This window comes from Branchiostoma belcheri, unplaced genomic scaffold, assembly GCF_001625305.1.
Source record: "Branchiostoma belcheri isolate BF01 breed outbred unplaced genomic scaffold, Haploidv18h27 scaffold127, whole genome shotgun sequence".
In the NCBI taxonomy this organism is placed as follows: domain Eukaryota; kingdom Metazoa; phylum Chordata; class Leptocardii; order Amphioxiformes; family Branchiostomatidae; genus Branchiostoma; species Branchiostoma belcheri.
This window is the reverse complement of record NW_017802680.1, coordinates 588,800-608,386: the sequence shown is the minus strand read 5'-3', so window position 1 is coordinate 608,386 and position 19,587 is coordinate 588,800. Positions and strand designations below refer to the sequence as shown.

The window sequence follows — 19,587 nt, the reverse complement described above, 5'->3', positions numbered from 1 at the left end:
CCCCCGACCCCCCCCCCCCCCCCGCTACAGGCATGAATGATACTATGTATCTTTCTTTCTCATTTCTGAACTCCTCTCTTTTACGAGTGTTAAGATAGAGTAAGGTGAAAATAGACATTCGTAGACTATGAGGTTTGAAATTTGGCACATGCAGTTATTATTAGTCATAAAAAAAGTCAAACCCCCCAAAAGCCGAGATTGTATTCCGTAGCGGTTCCTACAATACCCACTTGCGAATTGTTCCACTATACACCATTGTTAACTTGCACTGTCTGTATGTTCCTTGTATAATTATTTCGTGTTGCAAATAACCCTCGGCAAGACCCTGCAAATAAAGCCATTATGAAAACTTCATAATTACCTTTATCTCGGCAGATGAAAAAGATCCCGACAGTCGTGAGGAACAGGAAGATTAAGAGGAGGAGCCTGACTCTGTCCTTGCAGTTCCGGAGTCCACCGCTAGACGTCTCCTCTGGGCGGTGTCCCTTACGTATACCTGACAATAACCTGTACATCTTTATCTCGGCAGATGGAAAAGATCCCGACAGTCGTGAGGAACAGGAAGATGAAGAAGAGGAACCTGACTCGGTCCTTGCAGTACCGGAGTCCACCGCTAGTCGGCTCCTATGGGCGGTGTCCCTGCCCCTGACTATACCGATGTACCTGACTGTGCCGGACTGCCGCCGGAAGAGGTGGAAAAACTGGTTCCTTCTGACGTTCTTCATGTCCATGGTCTGGTCCACTGTCTTCTCATACCTACTCATCTGGATGGTCACAGTGATAGGTAACAACTTGCTATTCTGTTTCAAGGATTATATGTAGCAAACCTTAAATAAGGCTGCAATACCGCCAGCTGCCGCAGGGGGCGCTGGGGAAACTGGTTCCTGCTCACCTTCTTCATGTCCATGGTCTGGTCTACTGTCTTCTCTTACCTACTCATCTGGATGGTCACTGTAATAGGTAAGAAATTTCTATTTTGTTATGTAGGTATGTGAAAACTTTGTTTCTATAAGGCTTAAATAAGGCTGCAATACCGTCAGCTGCCGCAGGAGGCGCTGGAGAAACTGGTTTCTTCTGACGTTCTTCATGTCCATGGTCTGGTCCACTGTGTTCTCTTACCTACTCATCTGGATGGTCACTGTCATAGGTATGCAAAATCTTCCCATTTTGGACTCAGAAGTCTGCAATCGGTCACAGTTATTGGTAAGAACATCATGATTTGTACAAGGATGTAGACTATGAGATTGTGACTAAGGACGCAGCGGAGTCTGGCCTGGGTGCCAGTATACATTTTAGGTCCCCTGCGCCAGGGCCAACATGCCATTGGTAGTAATCATAATAAAAACGTTAAACTTTATTCCAACACATAGTTTACAGATATCAATCTTTCATCCTGATGAAGGCGACAGTGGTCGCTGAAAATTTGATCTCTGTAAACTGTGTTGGAATAAAGTTGAACGTTTTTACTAACATGCCATGCTGTTTCTGTTCCAAGGTTTTACGATGGGCACGTCAAACACGCTGATGGGAATAACGCTGCTGGCAATAGCAAACATGTTTTTGCTTCCATGTACGGAGGTTTTTTTCGGCGTATAAGACCTACCGGTTTCCCGTCTGTTCCCCTCAGGTTTCACGATGGGCGCCTCGGACACGCTGATGGGAATCACGCTGCTGGGAGCCGGGACCAGCGTACCAGACCTCGTGGCGTGTGTGGTGGCGACTTGGGCAGGTGAGTGTTACCTCCGTGTGGAGGTTGTGTTCTGTGTAATCTGGTGGCTACATGGGCAGGTGAGCCTCTTTCTTGGAAAGGACCAAAGCTATAAGCCTCTCCGTAGCCTTGTGCTTATCTAGTTCTATGTCTGAATGTGTTAGGGCTAGGATCAGGTACTGTTCTGGATAGACTCCGCGTAACCAAGAACGTAGATTTGGCCCAGGCACTGTTCTGGAGACGCGTGGACTATCCAGGACCGCGCCTGACCATGGTTCTATGTTCAGTTTACTGCATTCACACACACACTAAAAGCACTACCCTGGAGTTTAAAATCTCCGATTTCTTGTATTTTCCAGGAGAGGGTGACATGGCGATCAGCGCGACCATAGGAGCCATCATCTTCGACATCCTGGTGTGCCTGGGGCTGCCCTGGTTCGTCAAGACCGTCTTCCTGGAAGTCTTAATTCGCCCGTTCCTTTTATTTTCCAGGAGATGGCGAGCAGCTCACACACACAAAAAAAACACTCCCTGGAGGTCTGATCAAATCTCTGATTTCTTTTCTATTTTCCAGGAGATTCTGACATGGCGATCAGCTACAAAATAACAAACAAAGACACTTCCTGGAAGTCTAAAATCTCCGATTCCTTGTGTTTTCCAGGAGAGGGTGACATGGCGATCAGCGCGACGATAGGAGCCATCATCTTCGACATCCTGGTGTGCCTGGGGCTGCCCTGGTTCGTCAAGACCGTCTTCCTGGACCACTTTGGCGTCGTCTTCGTGCAGACAGCGGGACTCAGCCTCACGCTGAGCTGCATCTTCCTCACCATCGCGTTCGCGTTCGCCGGAGTGTGCCTGAGTGGGTGGCAGTTTCGCCGCGCGTTCGGCGCCGCTTGCCTGGTGGTCTACGTCGCGTTCATCGTGTTCGCTGTTTTTACAGAAGAATATTTTGCCGGGACTGTGGCCGTTTTTCCTGAATGTGACGTCCAGCCGCCTTGAGTGTGACGTCCAGCCGCCATCATGAGGCAACTGTATTGTGTAGCTTCTACCAGGCTTTGAAAGCGGCTGGAAAGAGTAGAAGTTGGCCAAATAACACGGACAGCTAACATGCCAGGGCAGTTGGTCCGCTAAAGGAGTAGAACGAGTTGTTTCCAGCCGCTTTACGTGATCTTTCTCTGACCATCGCGTTCGCGCGCGGGAGTGTGCCTGAGCGGGTGGCAGTTTCGCCGTGCGTTCGGCGCCGCGTGCCTGGTGTGGCCTAAGGTGCCTGGTGCCTGGTGTGGCCTAAGGTGCCTGGTGTGGCCTAAGGTACTGGCGTTCATCGTGTTTGCTGTTTTTACAGAAGAATATTTTGCCGGAACCGTGGCCGTGTTTCCTGAGTGCGACATTCAACTGCCGTCATGATCATGAGGCAACTGTTGTATTTGTAGCCTCCATAAGGCTTCCATCATGAGGCAAACTGTTCTATTTGTGTGTATTTGTAGCCTCTACCAGGCCTCGTGAGCGGCTGGAAAAAGTAGAAATTGGCCAAATAACACAGACAAACCGACAGATAACATGCCAGGCCAGTCGGCCGCTAAAGGAGTAGAGTGAGTAGTTTCCACCCACTTCATCTTTCTCTGACCATCGCGTTCGCGCGCGGGAGTGTGCCTGAGCGGGTGGCAGTTTCGCCGCGCGTTCGGTGCCGCGTGCCTGGTGGTTTACGTCGCGTTCATCGTGTTCGCTGTTTTTACAGAAGAATATTTTGCCGGGACTGTGGCCGTTTTTCCTGAGTGCGACATTCAACCGCCATCATGAGACAACTGTATCTGTAGCCTCTACCAGGCTTCGGGAGCGGCTGGAAAGAGTACTGCTACAGTAATTCACTTTATGTTCACGGTAGCAAAAGTTCACGGTCTGAAAAAAGTGGACATGTTCACGGAACTATATATTCACTGTGGCGACAGGTGCAGGACAAAGAAAGTCCTGGAATTATGTGTTAACTGTAATGATAAGTTCACGGTACAGAAGTGACAGTGAAAACAGTGAACATAACAGTACAGCGAAAAAATCTGGAATAACAGGTTGTTCAAATAACATGGACAGATAACATGCCAGGGCATCATGATCATAAGGCAACTGTTGTGTTTGTAGCCTCTACCGGGCTTTGACTGAGAGCGACTGGACGGTACCTTAGGCCACAGCATTTAAATTTCATGGATGGCATCCTCCACAGATTCCAAATCTAATGCGAGCTGGCGGGAAAAAAACAAGGCGGGCCGAAAAAAACAAGGTTCCTACAATTTGAAATTTTGACTCAATCATTGTACAAATGGTTTTGATTCAGTAGGAACATCACATATACACAGCCAGCATCACATATCACTACATCAAAGTAAGAAACAAAACATTAAATCAGAGCCTTTTCTTGTCTCGATCTCTCACATAGTTATCTGCCATCCACCTTCTGGCATGGCAACAGACATCTTTGCCCATTTCGGCATGTTGACCACTGTCAGAAGGCAACAAAATTTCTTGTTTTTTTTTTCCAAAATCAGGCGAAAATTAATGCGCGCGCTGATGTCATCCATAAAAATTACTTGCTGTGGCCTTAGTTAGCATTTGTTATATAAAATAAAATGCTTGCGTTTTCGAATGTTTGGTTTTTGGTGTGGGTAATCTGTGTGTTTGCTTGTGTTTCCGTAGTTACGATAAATTCAATTCCCCAGTTTGGACACAAACAATAGTTACTATCCAGAATAATCCTTTCACCTGAGGTTCTACACAAATTCCTAAAAAAAAACGCCAACACCTGGAAGGATAATCATTCTTAAAGGCCACATTAACCATGGTGGAAACATACTACTAATGAACAGTTATACGGATCGTTACCAAATGTCACTACAGTAGTTAAATGTCGACGACTAAGCTTGGCCGGCCATGTTGTACGTAGTGAAGAACTACTTTGGAACCCTGACAGAATTGAACGTCCAAACATAACACTTAAGAAACTTATAGAAACTGAAACAGGCTTGGAGGGCCTGAACAGCAATGAATGACAAGCAGTTCTGGAGATCAAACTTTGTCTGCTCCACCCCTAGAGCTCTACGGAGGATGATTGATGATGATGATGAACACCTGCTCACAACACGTCAGCAGAACGTACTGCACCTGCGCAAAACCCGTAATGTATTGTGCATAGCACTTCGGCAGAACGTCTCATATAAGGTCGTATTCGAGTATCTACTAAAAGTTAACATCCCGACTGTAGTTTCCAACTATAATGTCGGAAAAAAATATCGTCTGCAAGAGGCAAAATTCTGATGCAGCGTTGACCAAAAATCAAACGAAAACGGTGAAAAAATCAGGGCTTTAAAATCTGTTTAGTAACTGTTTTCTTATGCACTCCCCACACTCTATGGAAAATCTTCTAACTCGTAACAATATTTATTGTACATTTATTGCACATTATACACCATATAGGGCTAAGTACGGGTATACAAATGCATAATGGTCCTTTAGTGTAATATAACTAGCCGCCGCACCGCGTGAATGCGAAGATTGTGTGTTACTCACCCGTACAGATACAGGTAGCCTTCTGTTGACCTACTTTTACTACATTTTAAAACCGTCAACATCGTTTCGATCATTTTGTGACAAAATGTGCCATAAAAACTACGCACATTCAGTGAGTATCGGCTCGAAAAGTTTAATTTGACTGAAAATGTAACGACTGTTTTATTTGGTTCAGTTTTCGGAGGTACAAAAAAGCTTTTCCTTGACCTACTTTTACTATAATCTCAAACAATAAACTTCATTTCAAACATTTTGTAACAAAATGTACCAGAAAAACTACACACATTCAGTAAATGTCGGTTTGAAAAGTTGAAATTGAGTTAAAATGTAGCAACTGTACTTTATTCGGTCCTTTTTTTGCACTGTATCATGATTTATGTAGATGAGCCGTGCGAAAGCCGGTTTGGCCGGTTTGTCTTGTGCGGAAGACACACTCATACTCCCTACACACACATTCTGCCACTAGACTGGCTCACAACCAGTCAGGGAGGTGCCAAGTCGGAGTCGCTAGTTCTGCGGTCCAAGATCACCAGAAGAGCACATGTGTACAACACTGGAACAAGCAAGGATGACTTCGTTTTGACAGGATCGGAGGAGGGAAGTAGAGTTGTCGGTGGTTTGGGAATACGCCAGAAGGCGGGACCCGTCAGAAAGACAACTAGATACACACCAAACTGACGAACAGATCGCAGAATCCTTCTTTTTTTTGGTTACAACTGGACGTCAAACGGCATGGAAGTCGTTGTGAGAAGAAAGACGACAACAGTACAGGCAGGAAGGACGTCTTAGTGACAGGACTAGAAACGGGAAGAGTTGTCGTTTGTTCAGAAACACGCCCGAGAAGGTGGGACCCGTCAGACAGACAACTAGGTTCACAAAACCGACGAACTGATCGCCAAATCCTTCTTTTTTTCCTCGTTACAACTGAATGTTGTGAGTCATGGAAGTCGCTGGCAGAAGAAAGAGACGGAATCTTCACCTCGGATTGAGGCTTGCCGTGTGGTTGGGGTTCAACCTGCTCGTGTTTGGAGTCAGTGTCCTATTTACCGACTCCATGCCGGACAGTCAACAGCTTCAATCAGGTAAGAATCGCTCCTTTTTTCTACGAAACTGACTACATCATCGAATATTCAATCTTCTTTGCGGACATGTTTGTGTCTCGATCAAAACGCTACAACTGCTGGTGTGTCAAGGCTTACTAAGATACAAATGTAACCAAAAATCGGCCACATGTGTAGCCTTGTGCGGCGGATGTAGCCACTTACAAATGTTGTGTAGCCTCCACCATGGCCAGGCTTTCCTACTGCAGCAATAGGGTTAAAATGGGACAGGAGATTGTGCCAAATGGCTGTCAAACTATCCTGGCAAACTGTTCTCCCTTGTCGGCTAAATTTTATCCTCTTTACTAATTTTTTTTGAGCCAAATTTTACCATTTATACCACTTTTTTCCAGAAAAATAAGGTTGGGTGCTGAACTAGTTTACCGACCTGATGAAACGAGTATATATAGATTTATAGTTGGACAAGAGTCATACATTTTAGACCATTTCGCCGAAGTGATGTGCCAAGCTTTTATAAATAATTAAATCCCGTTGTCGCTGTATTTCTACTGCCATAATGCCACTGTCTACTGCCATAATGTTTGACACAAGCACAAATGTTGCTTTTTTTCAACATGTTGGTTCAGTTTTTTTCCGCGCTGTATGTAGACGAGCCGTACTTTTAATACATGTTGAAACAGTAAATATCGTTTCAAACATCTTTTTTGTAAAAGATACGAGCAGAACAACACGTATTTAGTGAGTATCGGCTCGAAAAGTTGAATTTGAGTGAAAAGCTAACGACTGTTTTATTCGGTTCAGTTCGCGGACGTACAAAAAAGCTTTTCCTTAATGAACTACTTTTACTATAATTTCAAACAATAATAAACTTCATTTCAAACATTTTGTAGCAAAATGTACACAAAAAACTGCACACACTCAGTAAATGTCGGCTTGAAAAGTTGAATTTGATTGAAAATGTAACGACTGTCCTTATTCGGATGGGGGGGGGGCATTGTGTAATTGTGGTATCCCCTATAGGCCACGTCAGCCTTAACAGACAACGCATTCCACCGTGCGTCATCTATAGTGTTACACTCATTATAGACCAATTATGTAAATCATAGGACCCAAATCTAAAGGTCAAGCAAGTCAAATTAAGACGGATATATTTTTGAGAACAAACCTGCATGCGAATGGAATGCGTAACATCTTTCTATCTAACAATGTACATCATTATTTCTTATTCCTGGTGTTTGTGAACTGTGCAAAAAACTGCAGGAGGTATTTTGAGTTCCTAAAACCATCATCAGTTTAGACTAAGCAGATCCTCCCTGTAATTAAACGAGCACTTAAGTAGGTAGGAGGGTGATGTTGTCTGACAGATGATAATCTTAGGAAGTAAAAACTGTTCACTACTTTACAGAATAGGATTTAAAAAATTTTAAAAAATCAGTACTTTGAAAAACTCCTATCAAATATCCTCTGAAAAATTTCAGAATGCACCATTTTTATCCGAGCCTATATCTTGTTCTATTCCTGAATGTGTTAAGATCAGGCACGGTTCTGGATTGTCTCCGCATATCCAGGAACGTAGATTTTCCACGGCACGGTTCTGGATACGCGTGGACTATCCAGAACCCTGATCATCTAGTTTTATGCTTGAATGGGTCAGAGTTAGGATTAGGTACAGTTCTGGATAGTCTCCACACACCCTAGAACATAGATTTTCCCCAGGCACGGTTCTGGATACGCCTGGGAATATCCAGAACCGCGCTCATCTAGTTTTATGCCTGGATGGGTCAGGATTAGGATCAGGCTCGGTTCTTGGAAGCCTTCGACTGTGCTAAGAACGTAGATTTGCCCCAGGCGGTTCTGGATTCGCGTGGACTACTAGTATCCAGAACCGTTTTGGATAAAACCCGGTTCTGGATACAAAAGCGTCACCACTTCAGCATCTCTATACGTGTCCCTGTCCTATTTGCTGACTGTCACCCGAATCGTGTCTCTGCGTGAGAAATTTGAAGCGGTCAACGCCCAGTTTTCTGTCAATCAAAATTCGTTCCGCTCCACTTTTCAGATGTTTGAGCAGTTATGGATCGTTCACATCATTCAACGTTCGCATTTCCGACAAATACCACACGACTCTTTTCCGCACCAAATTCACATAAGATCACAATTACATACACAAAAACAGTTACTCAGACAAGCCTAGTGATGGCATCTCTATTATCTGCACGATGAAAGAAAATGAAAAAAAGAGATTTTATCATTAAATTGATTAGTTGATCGATTTATTGATCGATTTATTGATTGATTGATTGGAGTCTTCTTCCATCCCTACCCTACAGATGAGCTGAGCCGGTACTCCCGTGACGTCACCAGCTCACAGAAAACACAAAACTGCACCAGGAAGGTGTCCAGGAACGCTATTAACCAGTACCCAAAGGTACGTGTCTTATCATCATCTTATGTACTGCTTAGTCCGACTGCATCGCATTACTAGCAGCTGCAATGTGTTAGTTACAAAACAGGTGACCGGTACAAATAGAAACAAGGGTAACTGAAGGAGGGGACACTAAGGAACGTAAATAACTGAATCTGTGGGTGCAAGAGACAAGACAGTGCATTTAGTGTGTTAGTAGAACATATATATATACAATACATATATACAAAACGTGTAGGGGCGACTCAATGTACATGTGTAGGTACAACATGTACGACAGTTCTCTCACGTGTAACTGTAAGCCATCAAGTTCACTTGCATCTTTACTTCACCCTAAAAGGTGAGAAACGGTTTTAGCTTAGATTTCTATACACGCCATATACATATACATACACACACACGCACACACACACACACACACACGCACGCACGCACACAGACACACACACACACACACACACACACACACACACACACACACGCACACACACACACATATATATATGTAGCTGCATTATATCGTAAACATTGTTTGAATGTGTTTATTTCAGGACCTGTTTACAGAAGAACAGCGCGCTCAGGGTGCGGTGATACTGCACGTGCTTTTTATTCTGTACCTGTTCCTGTTGTAACGTGTTGTAACGTGTTGTAACGTGTTGTAATATGTTGTAATATGTTTTTTTTCAGGACGTGTTTACAGAAGAACAGCGCGCTCAGGGTGCGGTGATACTGCACGTGTTTTTTGTGCTGTACCTGTTCCTGTTGTAACGTGTTGTAACGTGTTGTAACGTGTTGTAACGTGTTGTAATATGTTGTAATATGTTTTTTTTCAGGACGTGTTTACAGAAGAACAGCGCGCTAAAGGTGCGGTGATACTGCACGTGTTTTTTGTGCTGTACCTGTTCCTGTTGTAATGTGTTGTAATGTATTGTAATGTGTTGTAACGTGTTGTAATATGTTGTAATATGTTTTTTTCAGGACGTGTTTACAGAAGAACAGCGCGCTCAGGGTGCGGTGATACTGCACGTGTTTTTTGGGCTGTACCTGTTCCTGTTGTAACGTGTTGTAACGTGTTGTAACGTGTTGTAATGTGTTGTAATGTGTTGTAATGTGTTTATTTCAGGACGTGTTTACAGAAGAACAGCGCGCTCAGGGTGCGGTCATACTGCACGTGTTTTTTGTGTTGTACCTGTTCCTGTTGTAACGTGTCGTAAACGTGTTGTAGCGTGTTGTAACGTGTTGTAGCCGTGTTGTAACGTGTTGTAACGTGTTGTAATGTGTTGTAATGTGTTGTAACGTGTTTATTTCAGGACGTGTTTACAGAAGAACAGCGCGCTCAGGGTGCGGTGATACTGCACGTGTTTTTTTGTGTTGTACCTGTTCCTGTTGTGATGTGTTGTAACGTGTTGTAACGTGTTGTAACGTGTTGTTATGTGTTGTAACGTGTTGTAATGTGTTCGTTTCAGGACCTTTTTTACAGAAGCTGTACCTATTCCTGTTCCTGTTGTAATGTGTTGTAATGTTTTTTCAGGACTTGTTTACAGAAGAACAGCGCGCTAAGGGTGCGGTCATACTGCATGTGTTTTTTGGGCTGTACCTGTTCCTTGCCACCGCCATCGTCTGCGAGGATTACTTCATGCCTGCGATATACGTCTGCACAGAAAGTAAGTAACAACAAAAATGATGTTATACCGGCTTTTTAAAGAACTACAAAACAGTCAAGGGAAACTAAATTCAAACTACTCGACGATGTCTATGAACGTGTAAAATTAAATATCTATGATTTCTAATTGAGATAATTGTTGCTCTTAACTACATCAGCGTCTACCTATTAGTAAATATCAATGAAAATATCAATGACAATATCAATAAATGATGCTCCCATCCCCTTTAATAATAGGCATCTACACACACAATTATTGAACCTAACTGTGCTGTTTTATCGTATTTTCTACAGTCTTTGATGATGTCTCTGGATTTGCTATTTTATCCTTTCCATCACAAAGTATCTATGTCACTTTTTTGGTACATGAACTAAGTTCTGTGGTGTTTGTTGCTCAGGATTTCAGCTGGACCCGGGAATTGTCGGCGCGGTGATCGTCGGAAGCTTCTGCAGCTCGCCTGAACTCGCTACAACTACCATCGGTGAGTTTGGTTTGTTTGTTTGTTTGTTTATTTATTTGAGTTTACCACTAGTACAAATATACAGGTGGAAGGGAGGACAAACAGGTGCATAGACTCCGTTACAAGTTGTCCTCCCACCTCACAACACTATCTAACATGATAACGAACGTAAATCACTGTTCAGTTCAATTAAGTTCGACAAAAAATGTAAAACATTATCAAAGGAAGACACTTTTAAATATATCATATCATGTACGAATATAGAGTATAGACGTCATCAATGAAGTATGTAAGTATATTTCAAAATGTTTCAAAAAGAGAGAAGAAGCCATTAGACCTTAGATCTGTATCACCTTATATATATATATATATTTCTTTTTTAGCATTGTATACCTTAGACCCGATGTTAGCCCTTCTTTTTCACTATTGTTGTAGTACTCTCTAATACGTTGTACTCTGTGCATTTATCCCCCCGGGGAATGAACATGCAATAAAGTTTCATATCATAACCACATGTATGTCCCCTCTCCAGGAGTGTTCATCAGTGAAAACGACGTCGGTGTTGGCGCGATGGTGGCACAAGCAAACAAACAAACAAACACATAACCACATGTATGTCCGTCTCCAGGCGTGTTCATCAGTGAAAACGACGTGGGTGTTGGCGCGATGGTGGCACAACAACAAACAAACACATAACCACATGTATGTCCCTCTCCAGGCGTGTTCATCAGTGAAAACGACGTGGGTGTTGGCGCGATGGTGGCACAAGCAAACAAACAAACACATAACCATATGTATGTCCCCTCTCCAGGCGTGTTCATCAGTGAAAACGACGTGGGTGTTGGAGCAATGGTGGGAACCGCCGTGACGAACTACGTACTGATCATCGGGCTCTGCTGTCTGATGAAACCCGCGGTAAGGAGACAATCTTATGTAGTAGCATGGTAGTAGTGCTAGTAGTAGCGTAGTAGTAGTAGTAGTAGTAGTAGTAGTAGTAGTAGTAGTAGTAGTAGTAGTAGTAGTAGTAGCAGTAGTAGCAGCAGCGTAGTAGTAGTAGTTGTTGTTGTAGTAGTAGTAGTAGTTGTAGTAGTAGTAGTACTAGTAGAATGGTTTACTTCGCTAAAATACATAACAGCGTAAGGCTGAATTGCGTATTTCTTACAATGGTATACACACATGTATCGTAGTTGGAACAGTTCTTCCTAAGTACATTTCTTCGTTAAAAAACATTTATATGATTAATAAACTGCTGCATTACATTAAAACACAGACGTTTGGTTGTTCAAAAGAAAACTCCTGTATCCAGTGTGTCCATGCGATTGTTTGCTGTGGTAACATTTTACTGTCATGTCTTTCCAGGGCAAAGATGTGATGGTCCAGCCGTGGACGGTGACGAGAGACACGGTGTGGGGCGGCATAGCCATGGTGGTCTTCATCATTGTCGTCATGGACGGCAAGGCAGACTGGTGAGAGCCTTACTTACTTACTTACTTACTTACTTACTTACTTACTTACTACTTACTTACTTACTTACTTACTTACTTACTTACTTACTTACTACTTACTTACTTACTTACTTACTTACTTACTTACTTACATAGCCATGGTGGTCTTCATCATAGTCGTCATGGACGGCAAGGCAGACTGGTGAGCGTCTTACTTACTTACTTACTTACTTACTTACTTACTTACTTACTACTTACTTACTTACTTACTTACTTACTTACTTACTTACTTACTTACTTACTTACTTACTTACTTACTTACTTACTTACTTACTTACTTACATAGCCATGGTGGTCTTCATCATAGTCGTCATGGACGGCAAGGCGGACTGGTGAGCGTCTTACTTACTTACTTAGTTAGTAATACTTACTTACCTACTTACTTACTTACAGCTGATTCCGGAAGGTTGTTTCAGATGCCCATTTCGACGACTAGCCCTATCCAAAACCGTGCCTGATCTAAAACCTAGAACATTAGAACTACATGCAGCTGTAGGCATGGCACTGGATACTATAGATTCTAGTCATCTGCTTCTTTTAGCAGGCGACAAGATGGTGTTGTAGTCAGGCTTGTTGACATGCAGAAAACAGTGTCGCATGTACACACATGTATAAAACCTTCTCTCCTATCTCTCTCCAGGGACGAGTCGATCATCATGGTCATAGTGTACCTGCTGTACGTGTTCAGCCTGTTCTTTAACGCGACCCTGGCGCGGTGCTTCCGGAAGGTTGTCCCCGACCCCCACCCCGAAACCTAAAACATTAGAACTAGATATAGAAAACAGTGTACACTCATGTCCACTTGTCTTTTTCTTCCTTTTCCAGGGACGAGTCCATCATCATGGTGATAGTGTACCTGCTGTACGTGTTCAGCCTGTTCTTTAACGCGACCCTGGCGCGGTGCTTCCGGAAGGTTGTCCCCGACCCCCACCCCGAAACCTAAAACATTAGAACTAGATATAGAAAACAGTGTACACTCATGTCCACTTGTCTTTTTCTTCCTTTTCCAGGGACGAGTCCATCATCATGGTAATAGTGTACCTGCTGTACGTGTTCAGCCTGTTCTTTAACGCCACCCTGGCGCGGTGCTTCCGGAAGCTTGTCCCGGACCCCAAACCCGACGACCCCCCCTGCTGCTGCCTGTTCGACCCCTGCTGTAGGAAAAAGGACGAGGAGAAGTCGGACATGACCAAGAGCCTGGTCACAAGCGACGCCTTCCTGGACGCTAAAGGTGAGATTCCTTGTATATATTCCAATATGTAATCACCAGACGTGGTGACGGCACACTCAAGTTTATCAACTTCTATTAATGCCGCCACCAACACAGGGGACAATACAATACTCATTTTCACCTGAGAGAAGTGAGGACAGTCGTATTAAGTGCCTTTCCCAAGGGCACAAGATCGGTGGCATGTCAGGACTCGAACCCGGGACATCTTGGTTCCGAGTCGAGCACTCTGCCGCTATGCCACAAGACCCCACGAGTGTGAGATTGAGCGGAAAAAACACCAATCTATGGCAATCACTCAATATCTTTATTTACAATCAGATACAGATTCATGTACAGATACATATTTCATGCACAGATACAGATTCATGTACAGATACAGATTCATGTACAGATACAGATTCATGTACATACAGATTCATGTACAGATACAGATTTCATGCACAGATACAGATTCATGTACAGATATACAGATTTTCCAAGTAGGTGTCAGTCCCTATACCTGAGTGAGGGTTACAGTTGACACGGCGGCCTTCGCGTGGATTTGTTTAAGGTGGATAACAGCTTGCGAATCTGAGACCCACACACTTGGGCTGAAAAAACACCAATACTATGCAGAATACGGGATAAATCAAAGGACTGGATAGATCTCTGAAGTGTCAGATGTTTCAAATAGCATGACTAAGAGTGTCTACGGACTGTAGACTGTCGGCAGGTCAGGTTTAATTGTACAATATAACGTTACTCTTCTTTACTCGACGATAGATGAAGAAGACGAAGACACTATCTAAGGCAGAGGAGGCGCCGAAATCTTCAACTTGCATAAGAGTTACCTACGGACTGTAGGCTGCCACCAAGTCAGGTTTAATTGTACAATATAACGTTACTCTTTTTTATCCGGCAATAGATGAGGGATACGAAGACGAGGACAGTAAGGATGAGGAGGAGTAAGAGGAGCCTAAGAAGTGGGACCGGCGCGCGTGGTGGGTGGTCTGCCTGCACCTGTACTGGAGGTAGTCAGTCGGTCAATATTAACTGTACACTAACTGTGTATCATCTTCTTTACCCCCAATAGATGAAGAAGACGAAGACACTATCTAAGGCAGAGGAGGAGGAGCCGAAATCTTCAGCATACATAAGAGCTAACTACGGACGTTAGACTGTTGGCAAATCAGGTTTAATTGTACAATATAACGTTACTCTTTTTTAACCGGCAATAGATGAAGGTTACGAGGACGAGGACAGTAAGGATGAGGAGGAGGAAGAGGAACCAGAGTCGTTCTTAAACCCGCCTAAGAAGTGGGACCGGCGCGCGTGGTGGGTGGTCTGCCTGCCCATCTACCTGCACCTGTACCTGACGGTGCCTGACTGCCGCCGGGAGCGCTGGCGGGGATGGTGGGCCCCGGCGCTGTTCATGTGCATGGTCTGGATCACTACGTACTGCTACCTCATCATCTGGATGGCCACAATTACAGGTAAACTATCATGAAAGTTCATTTGTGTTGGTAGCTACGTGTTTGAAGTTAAAGAGTCTCTGAGATATTTCAGTACTTGAGACTCCAGTTTGATGTTGTGATCAGGGCCTTAGAGCCTAGCCGATCCCTAAACTGTGATGTCTTCTCTGTCCTTTGTCAGGTCACACGTTCGGCATGTCGGACGATCTGATGGGGCTGACGACGTTAGGCATCGGGACCAGCCTGCCGGACATCGTCAGCGCGATAGTGTCAACTAAGGACGGTACGTCTGCTCTGTCTGCTGTTCTATCTGCTGTTCTGTGTAATGTTCTATGTTCTGTTCTGTATGCTGTTCTGTGTAATGTTCTATGTTCTGTTGTTCTATAGTCTCCACTGTTATCGGGGCCTTGATGTTCTGTCTGCTGTTCTGCCTGCTGTTCTGTGTGTTGTTCTGTCTGCTGTTCTATCTGCTGTTCCATCTGCTGTTCTGTATGCTGTTCTGTGTGCTGTTCTGTGTGCTGTTCTGTGTAATTTTCTATGTTCTGTATGCTGTTCTTTATGCTGTTCTGTATGTTGTTCTGTGTGTTGTTCTGTACGTAACGTTCTGTGTATGTTGTTCTGTTGTTCTACAGGCGAGGGAGACATGGCGGTCTCCACGGCGATAGGAGCCTTGGTGTTCTGCATGATGTTCTGTATCGGGTTTCCCTGGTTCATCCGTAGCGCCACGACGCAGTTCCAGCCCGTCACCGTCCACACCGCCGGCCTGTCCGAGTCCTCCATCGCCACCACAGTCTTCGTCGTGATCGTCTTCACCATGCTCTGCTGCAGCCGCTTCCACCTGCGCCGGGCGATAGGGGTTATCTGCGGGTTTCTGTTCCTAGTTTTCCTGATTTTCGCCGTGTATGTGGACAAGTTTGTGCTGTCCAAGCAGGTCTGTGTGAAGACGTGATGGTTCACGCACTTCTCTTTTTTTCTTGTAACAGCCTCCAGTTTAATTCCGGAATTCCAGGGTTTCTCTTCTTAGTTTTCCTGGTTTTTGCCGTGTATGTGGACAAGTTTGTGCTGACCAAGCAGGTGTGTGTGAAGACGTGATGGTTCATGTGCTTCTCGTGTATTTTTTTTGGTAACAGCCTCCAGTTTACATCCGTAAATAATTTCATCAGGTTGGTAAACGAATGAATAGCAAAGTTCTTTCGTCACAACCATTTATTTTTCACGAGCCGACGTTTCAATGACCGTCTGCCATCTTCATCAGGGCAATTTTGAGTCAATTCTGAGTCAATTCTGAGTCAATTCTGAGTCAATTCTGAGTCAATTCTGAGTCAGAATTGCCCTGATGAAGATGACAGACGGCCATCGAAACGTCGGCTCGTGAAAAATAAATGGTTGTAACCAAAGAACTTTTCTACTCAGTCTTCAATTTAATTCTGGAATTCCGGTTTAATCATTGTGTGTGTAACATTGTTAGGTTGCTGAGATATGAGAATTAGTCCGGAATTAAACTGGAATTCTGGAATCAAACCGGAAACTAAACTGGAGGCTGTTTTGTGTACTTTAATGTTTTGTGTAAAATTGAGTTGAATAAACTTCTCAGTCGGTAACCAGGGGTGTTGTTAATGCACAGCCCATTGCTGTTTCTTAACGAAATGTTTCATCTGTAAATATCGTATTTCACTAGACTATTTATAATTAACCGACCAAAATTGGGTTGGTGTGAGCCTTGATTTTATAGTATAAATTGGAATATGTTGATGTGCGCCATGTAAATGTATGCTTTCTAAAACTAAAAAAAATGTTTCTTGTGCTTGATTTTCGTTGAGCACTCTGTGTAAAATCTTTGGTCGGAGGATTGTAAATGGAATGTAAAGGGAATGTACTTCAACAATATAATCAACGTTAGAAGAAATCAAACCCAGCAATAACTACAAATGTAACTAAAACTAAAGTAGCATTAGCATTACTTATTATCATCTTTACTGTATATTTTTGTTATCATGTTCTTGAAATTAGCCCTCGGGCATGAATTTGCAAACCTTTCAATTTAAAAACGTGGTAATTTTGTATGCTGTATATTGATCACGGTGAATTTGTAAAAATTACTATTGGCTGTAAAACTAACTAACATTTCGCTCCCTAATTAAATGGCATTATAATTAATATTGTAATGGGGTGGGGTTGGTAATATTGAAATGAAATACCTTTATTGTACATTCATGCCACGACGGGCTAGATACAGGTCAAGACTATGTAGAAAAGTGGAGACAAAGGATGCACTACTTGACTTAGACATACATACATAAGGAACATGCAAGGGTACTATACTAGTTACTGGGCCCATACAGAGTGGTCAACTTCTCGCTTTTTGTACAATGGAAAATGTTCATGTTTTTGATACAGGGTTTGTCTAGACGCATAAAAAATGTAAATCTATCGTTTGCAATATTGTAATGGGTTGGGGCTGGTTTAACTCAATGGCACTTTGTAAGTAAATGATCGGAAATTGACTTGTTGTATGACCCTTATGTTACACACTGCCGCTTGTTTAAGCGTAACAAAATGATGATTTCAACAAAGCAGCAGTCATTGATGTTTTACATTACTGCCAAGGAATACAACAAGTAAGATGAGTCAATCTCGGCGCGTACATGACTCGTACTTTTTCCGTTCTACAAGTGCTCGAAGATGGATGAAGGAATGAATGAAGACCTTACCCACTGGGTTAAGTACAGGTCACAACAAATGGATGGAATACAGATAACGTTATATACATAAATCGTTAAGTAGCTACAATCAAGTAAATTCGTTTTCTTCTCGTTTATTAGTAATGGTAAAAAGGTAAGAACAGGTATGTTTCAATACAGAAGGTTTGTCTAAGCTCATTAGAAATATGAATTTATCTGAGTGTACAGCTTAGATGTATAAAGAAGGGGAACATAGATTGTATTAGATTATAAAGATCTGCTCTCTCTTTGTTGTATAGCGTACATGTATAGGTATGTATGTTGGAGTTGATCAATAAACCAATGCTGCTATGGATGGTATACTTGACACACCGTTGAAGACTAGCAGTTTTTTTTTCTGTCGCAAATGTGAAGAAATCTTCAACAAGAGTCAGTAGAATGTGGTAAAGACCTTCTGACCGATTGTTTCGTCAATCTGAATCAATTCAAATTCGTTGGACAGCATGAGACCGACGTGGTGCGCCCCTTAGCGGATTTCCTCATAACTACACGTCTTTTGTGTTGGGTGTCGAATTGAAACTGCAGTTTCGGTGTCCAGATCGTCCGACACACGCATATTTACCTTGCGTCCCGTGAGTTCCTTAACTCACAATAAGGGACTGACCTAGGTGTTTTTAACTATTCGTCTTGTGTGTTTGTGAAAACTAAATAGAGATGATTTTAACTCTCTACGAGTTATAATCGTACGTGATATTCAGAATTCCTTTTAAAAGAGTGTTAAAATAAGGACTATCAGCTCATACAGACAACAAAACCACAGGTTACCCCATATGATATCTTTATTTACACAGGAGTGGCACCTCGTATAGTACTACATGTAGCGTTTAACAGTGTTCTTATATAGACTACTGAAATATAACAGGTTGTTGATATTATATTTACAGTGTATGAAGAATCTACAGTATTTAGAATTGGATATTCAAAACTGAAAAAGCCCGTACAGTACTACATGTAGTGTATACAGAGTACAGAGATATGCCGGGTTGTTCCTGGGTAACAAACTAGAAAACTGAGTCGGCATCTTTCTTGTATAAGGGGGTTAAAATCATCTTTATTCCATACAAGATGAATGACATATTAAATACATAGCTAAAAACCTAGGACAATCCTTTGTCTCATGTTTAGGTAACAAGAGGAGGACGCAAGGTGGACAGACAAAAATACAATATACTAGTCACTGTGTGCATCGGACATACAGACGTTCTCTATTAAAAATTGCCATATATAATTATAATTACGGGTACATTATATAAAATTATTATCAGTATATTATTATCAGATTATATCAGTATATGAAGCAAATCTGCAGGCTGAAACAAGAATACAAAAATGTGTTTATTTTTCAATGTTCTTTTAAGTTTCAAAAAATGTTGGTAAAAACTGAAGCAAACCCGGCGGAAACCAGACCCCTTCAGTCTTCCGTCTCCCCAGTCAGGAAAAATGGCCGACCTACAAGCAGACAGCGGAGAAAACTCCACCTGATGTGAGGGCGCCATTTTTGTTTTCTTATGTTAACTATTAAAACATTTCGTTGTATTTGAATATCTTTATCTACCTATTATGAATCCTAAAGAAATTGAAAAAAAGGGAAAACAGCAAAATTTGAAAAAATTGATCTATCTGTTAACAATTTAAACATTTCTAGTCATATTTAAATAGCTTTATATACCTATGAATACCATACTTTACTGTTGGATATAATCCTACAGAAATTAAAAATATGGGGAAAACCCAGCGAAAATTGAAAAGAAGAAATTGATATATCTATAACCTAAAAGGACTACAA

At 42.6% G+C, this 19,587-nt stretch overlaps 2 protein-coding genes across 2 annotated transcripts in view; both read left to right on the top strand.

The window, feature by feature from the left end:
• The window catches only part of LOC109463502 (sodium/potassium/calcium exchanger 5-like), a 3,489-nt gene extending 782 nt beyond the window's left edge, over positions 1-2,707 (top strand). Inside the window, exons 3-6 of the mRNA XM_019760336.1 lie at positions 530-784; positions 1,628-1,729; positions 2,068-2,178; positions 2,370-2,707. Coding sequence (XP_019615895.1) covers positions 530-784; positions 1,628-1,729; positions 2,068-2,178; positions 2,370-2,707 — 806 coding nt within the window. The remainder of the gene's footprint in view (positions 1-529; positions 785-1,627; positions 1,730-2,067; positions 2,179-2,369) is intronic.
• Positions 2,708-5,677: 2,970 nt separating this feature from the next.
• Positions 5,678-16,232, top strand: LOC109463509 (sodium/potassium/calcium exchanger 3-like). The gene is made up of 10 exons (XM_019760342.1): positions 5,678-6,345; positions 8,655-8,752; positions 10,281-10,413; positions 10,811-10,894; positions 11,685-11,788; positions 12,233-12,339; positions 13,389-13,609; positions 14,827-15,081; positions 15,242-15,343; positions 15,693-16,232. The coding sequence occupies exons 1-10, from the start codon at positions 6,204-6,206 to the stop codon at positions 16,007-16,009; spliced, it is 1,563 nt and encodes a 520-aa protein (XP_019615901.1). The 5' UTR covers positions 5,678-6,203; the 3' UTR covers positions 16,010-16,232.
• The last annotated feature ends 3,355 nt before the right edge of the window (positions 16,233-19,587 follow it).

What these genes read in the sequence shown, in the direction of transcription:
- LOC109463509 (XM_019760342.1), top strand. Translation starts at nt 6,204, where the DNA reads ATGGAAGTCGCTGGCAGAAGAAAGAGACGGAATCTTCACCTCGGATTG. An exon ending in CGCCTTCCTGGACGCTAAAG is followed by an intron (nt 13,610 to 14,826) that starts GTGAGATTCCTT and finishes AACCGGCAATAG; the next exon opens with ATGAAGGTTACGAGGACGAG. An exon ending in CTGGATGGCCACAATTACAG is followed by an intron (nt 15,082 to 15,241) that starts GTAAACTATCAT and finishes GTCCTTTGTCAG; the next exon opens with GTCACACGTTCGGCATGTCG.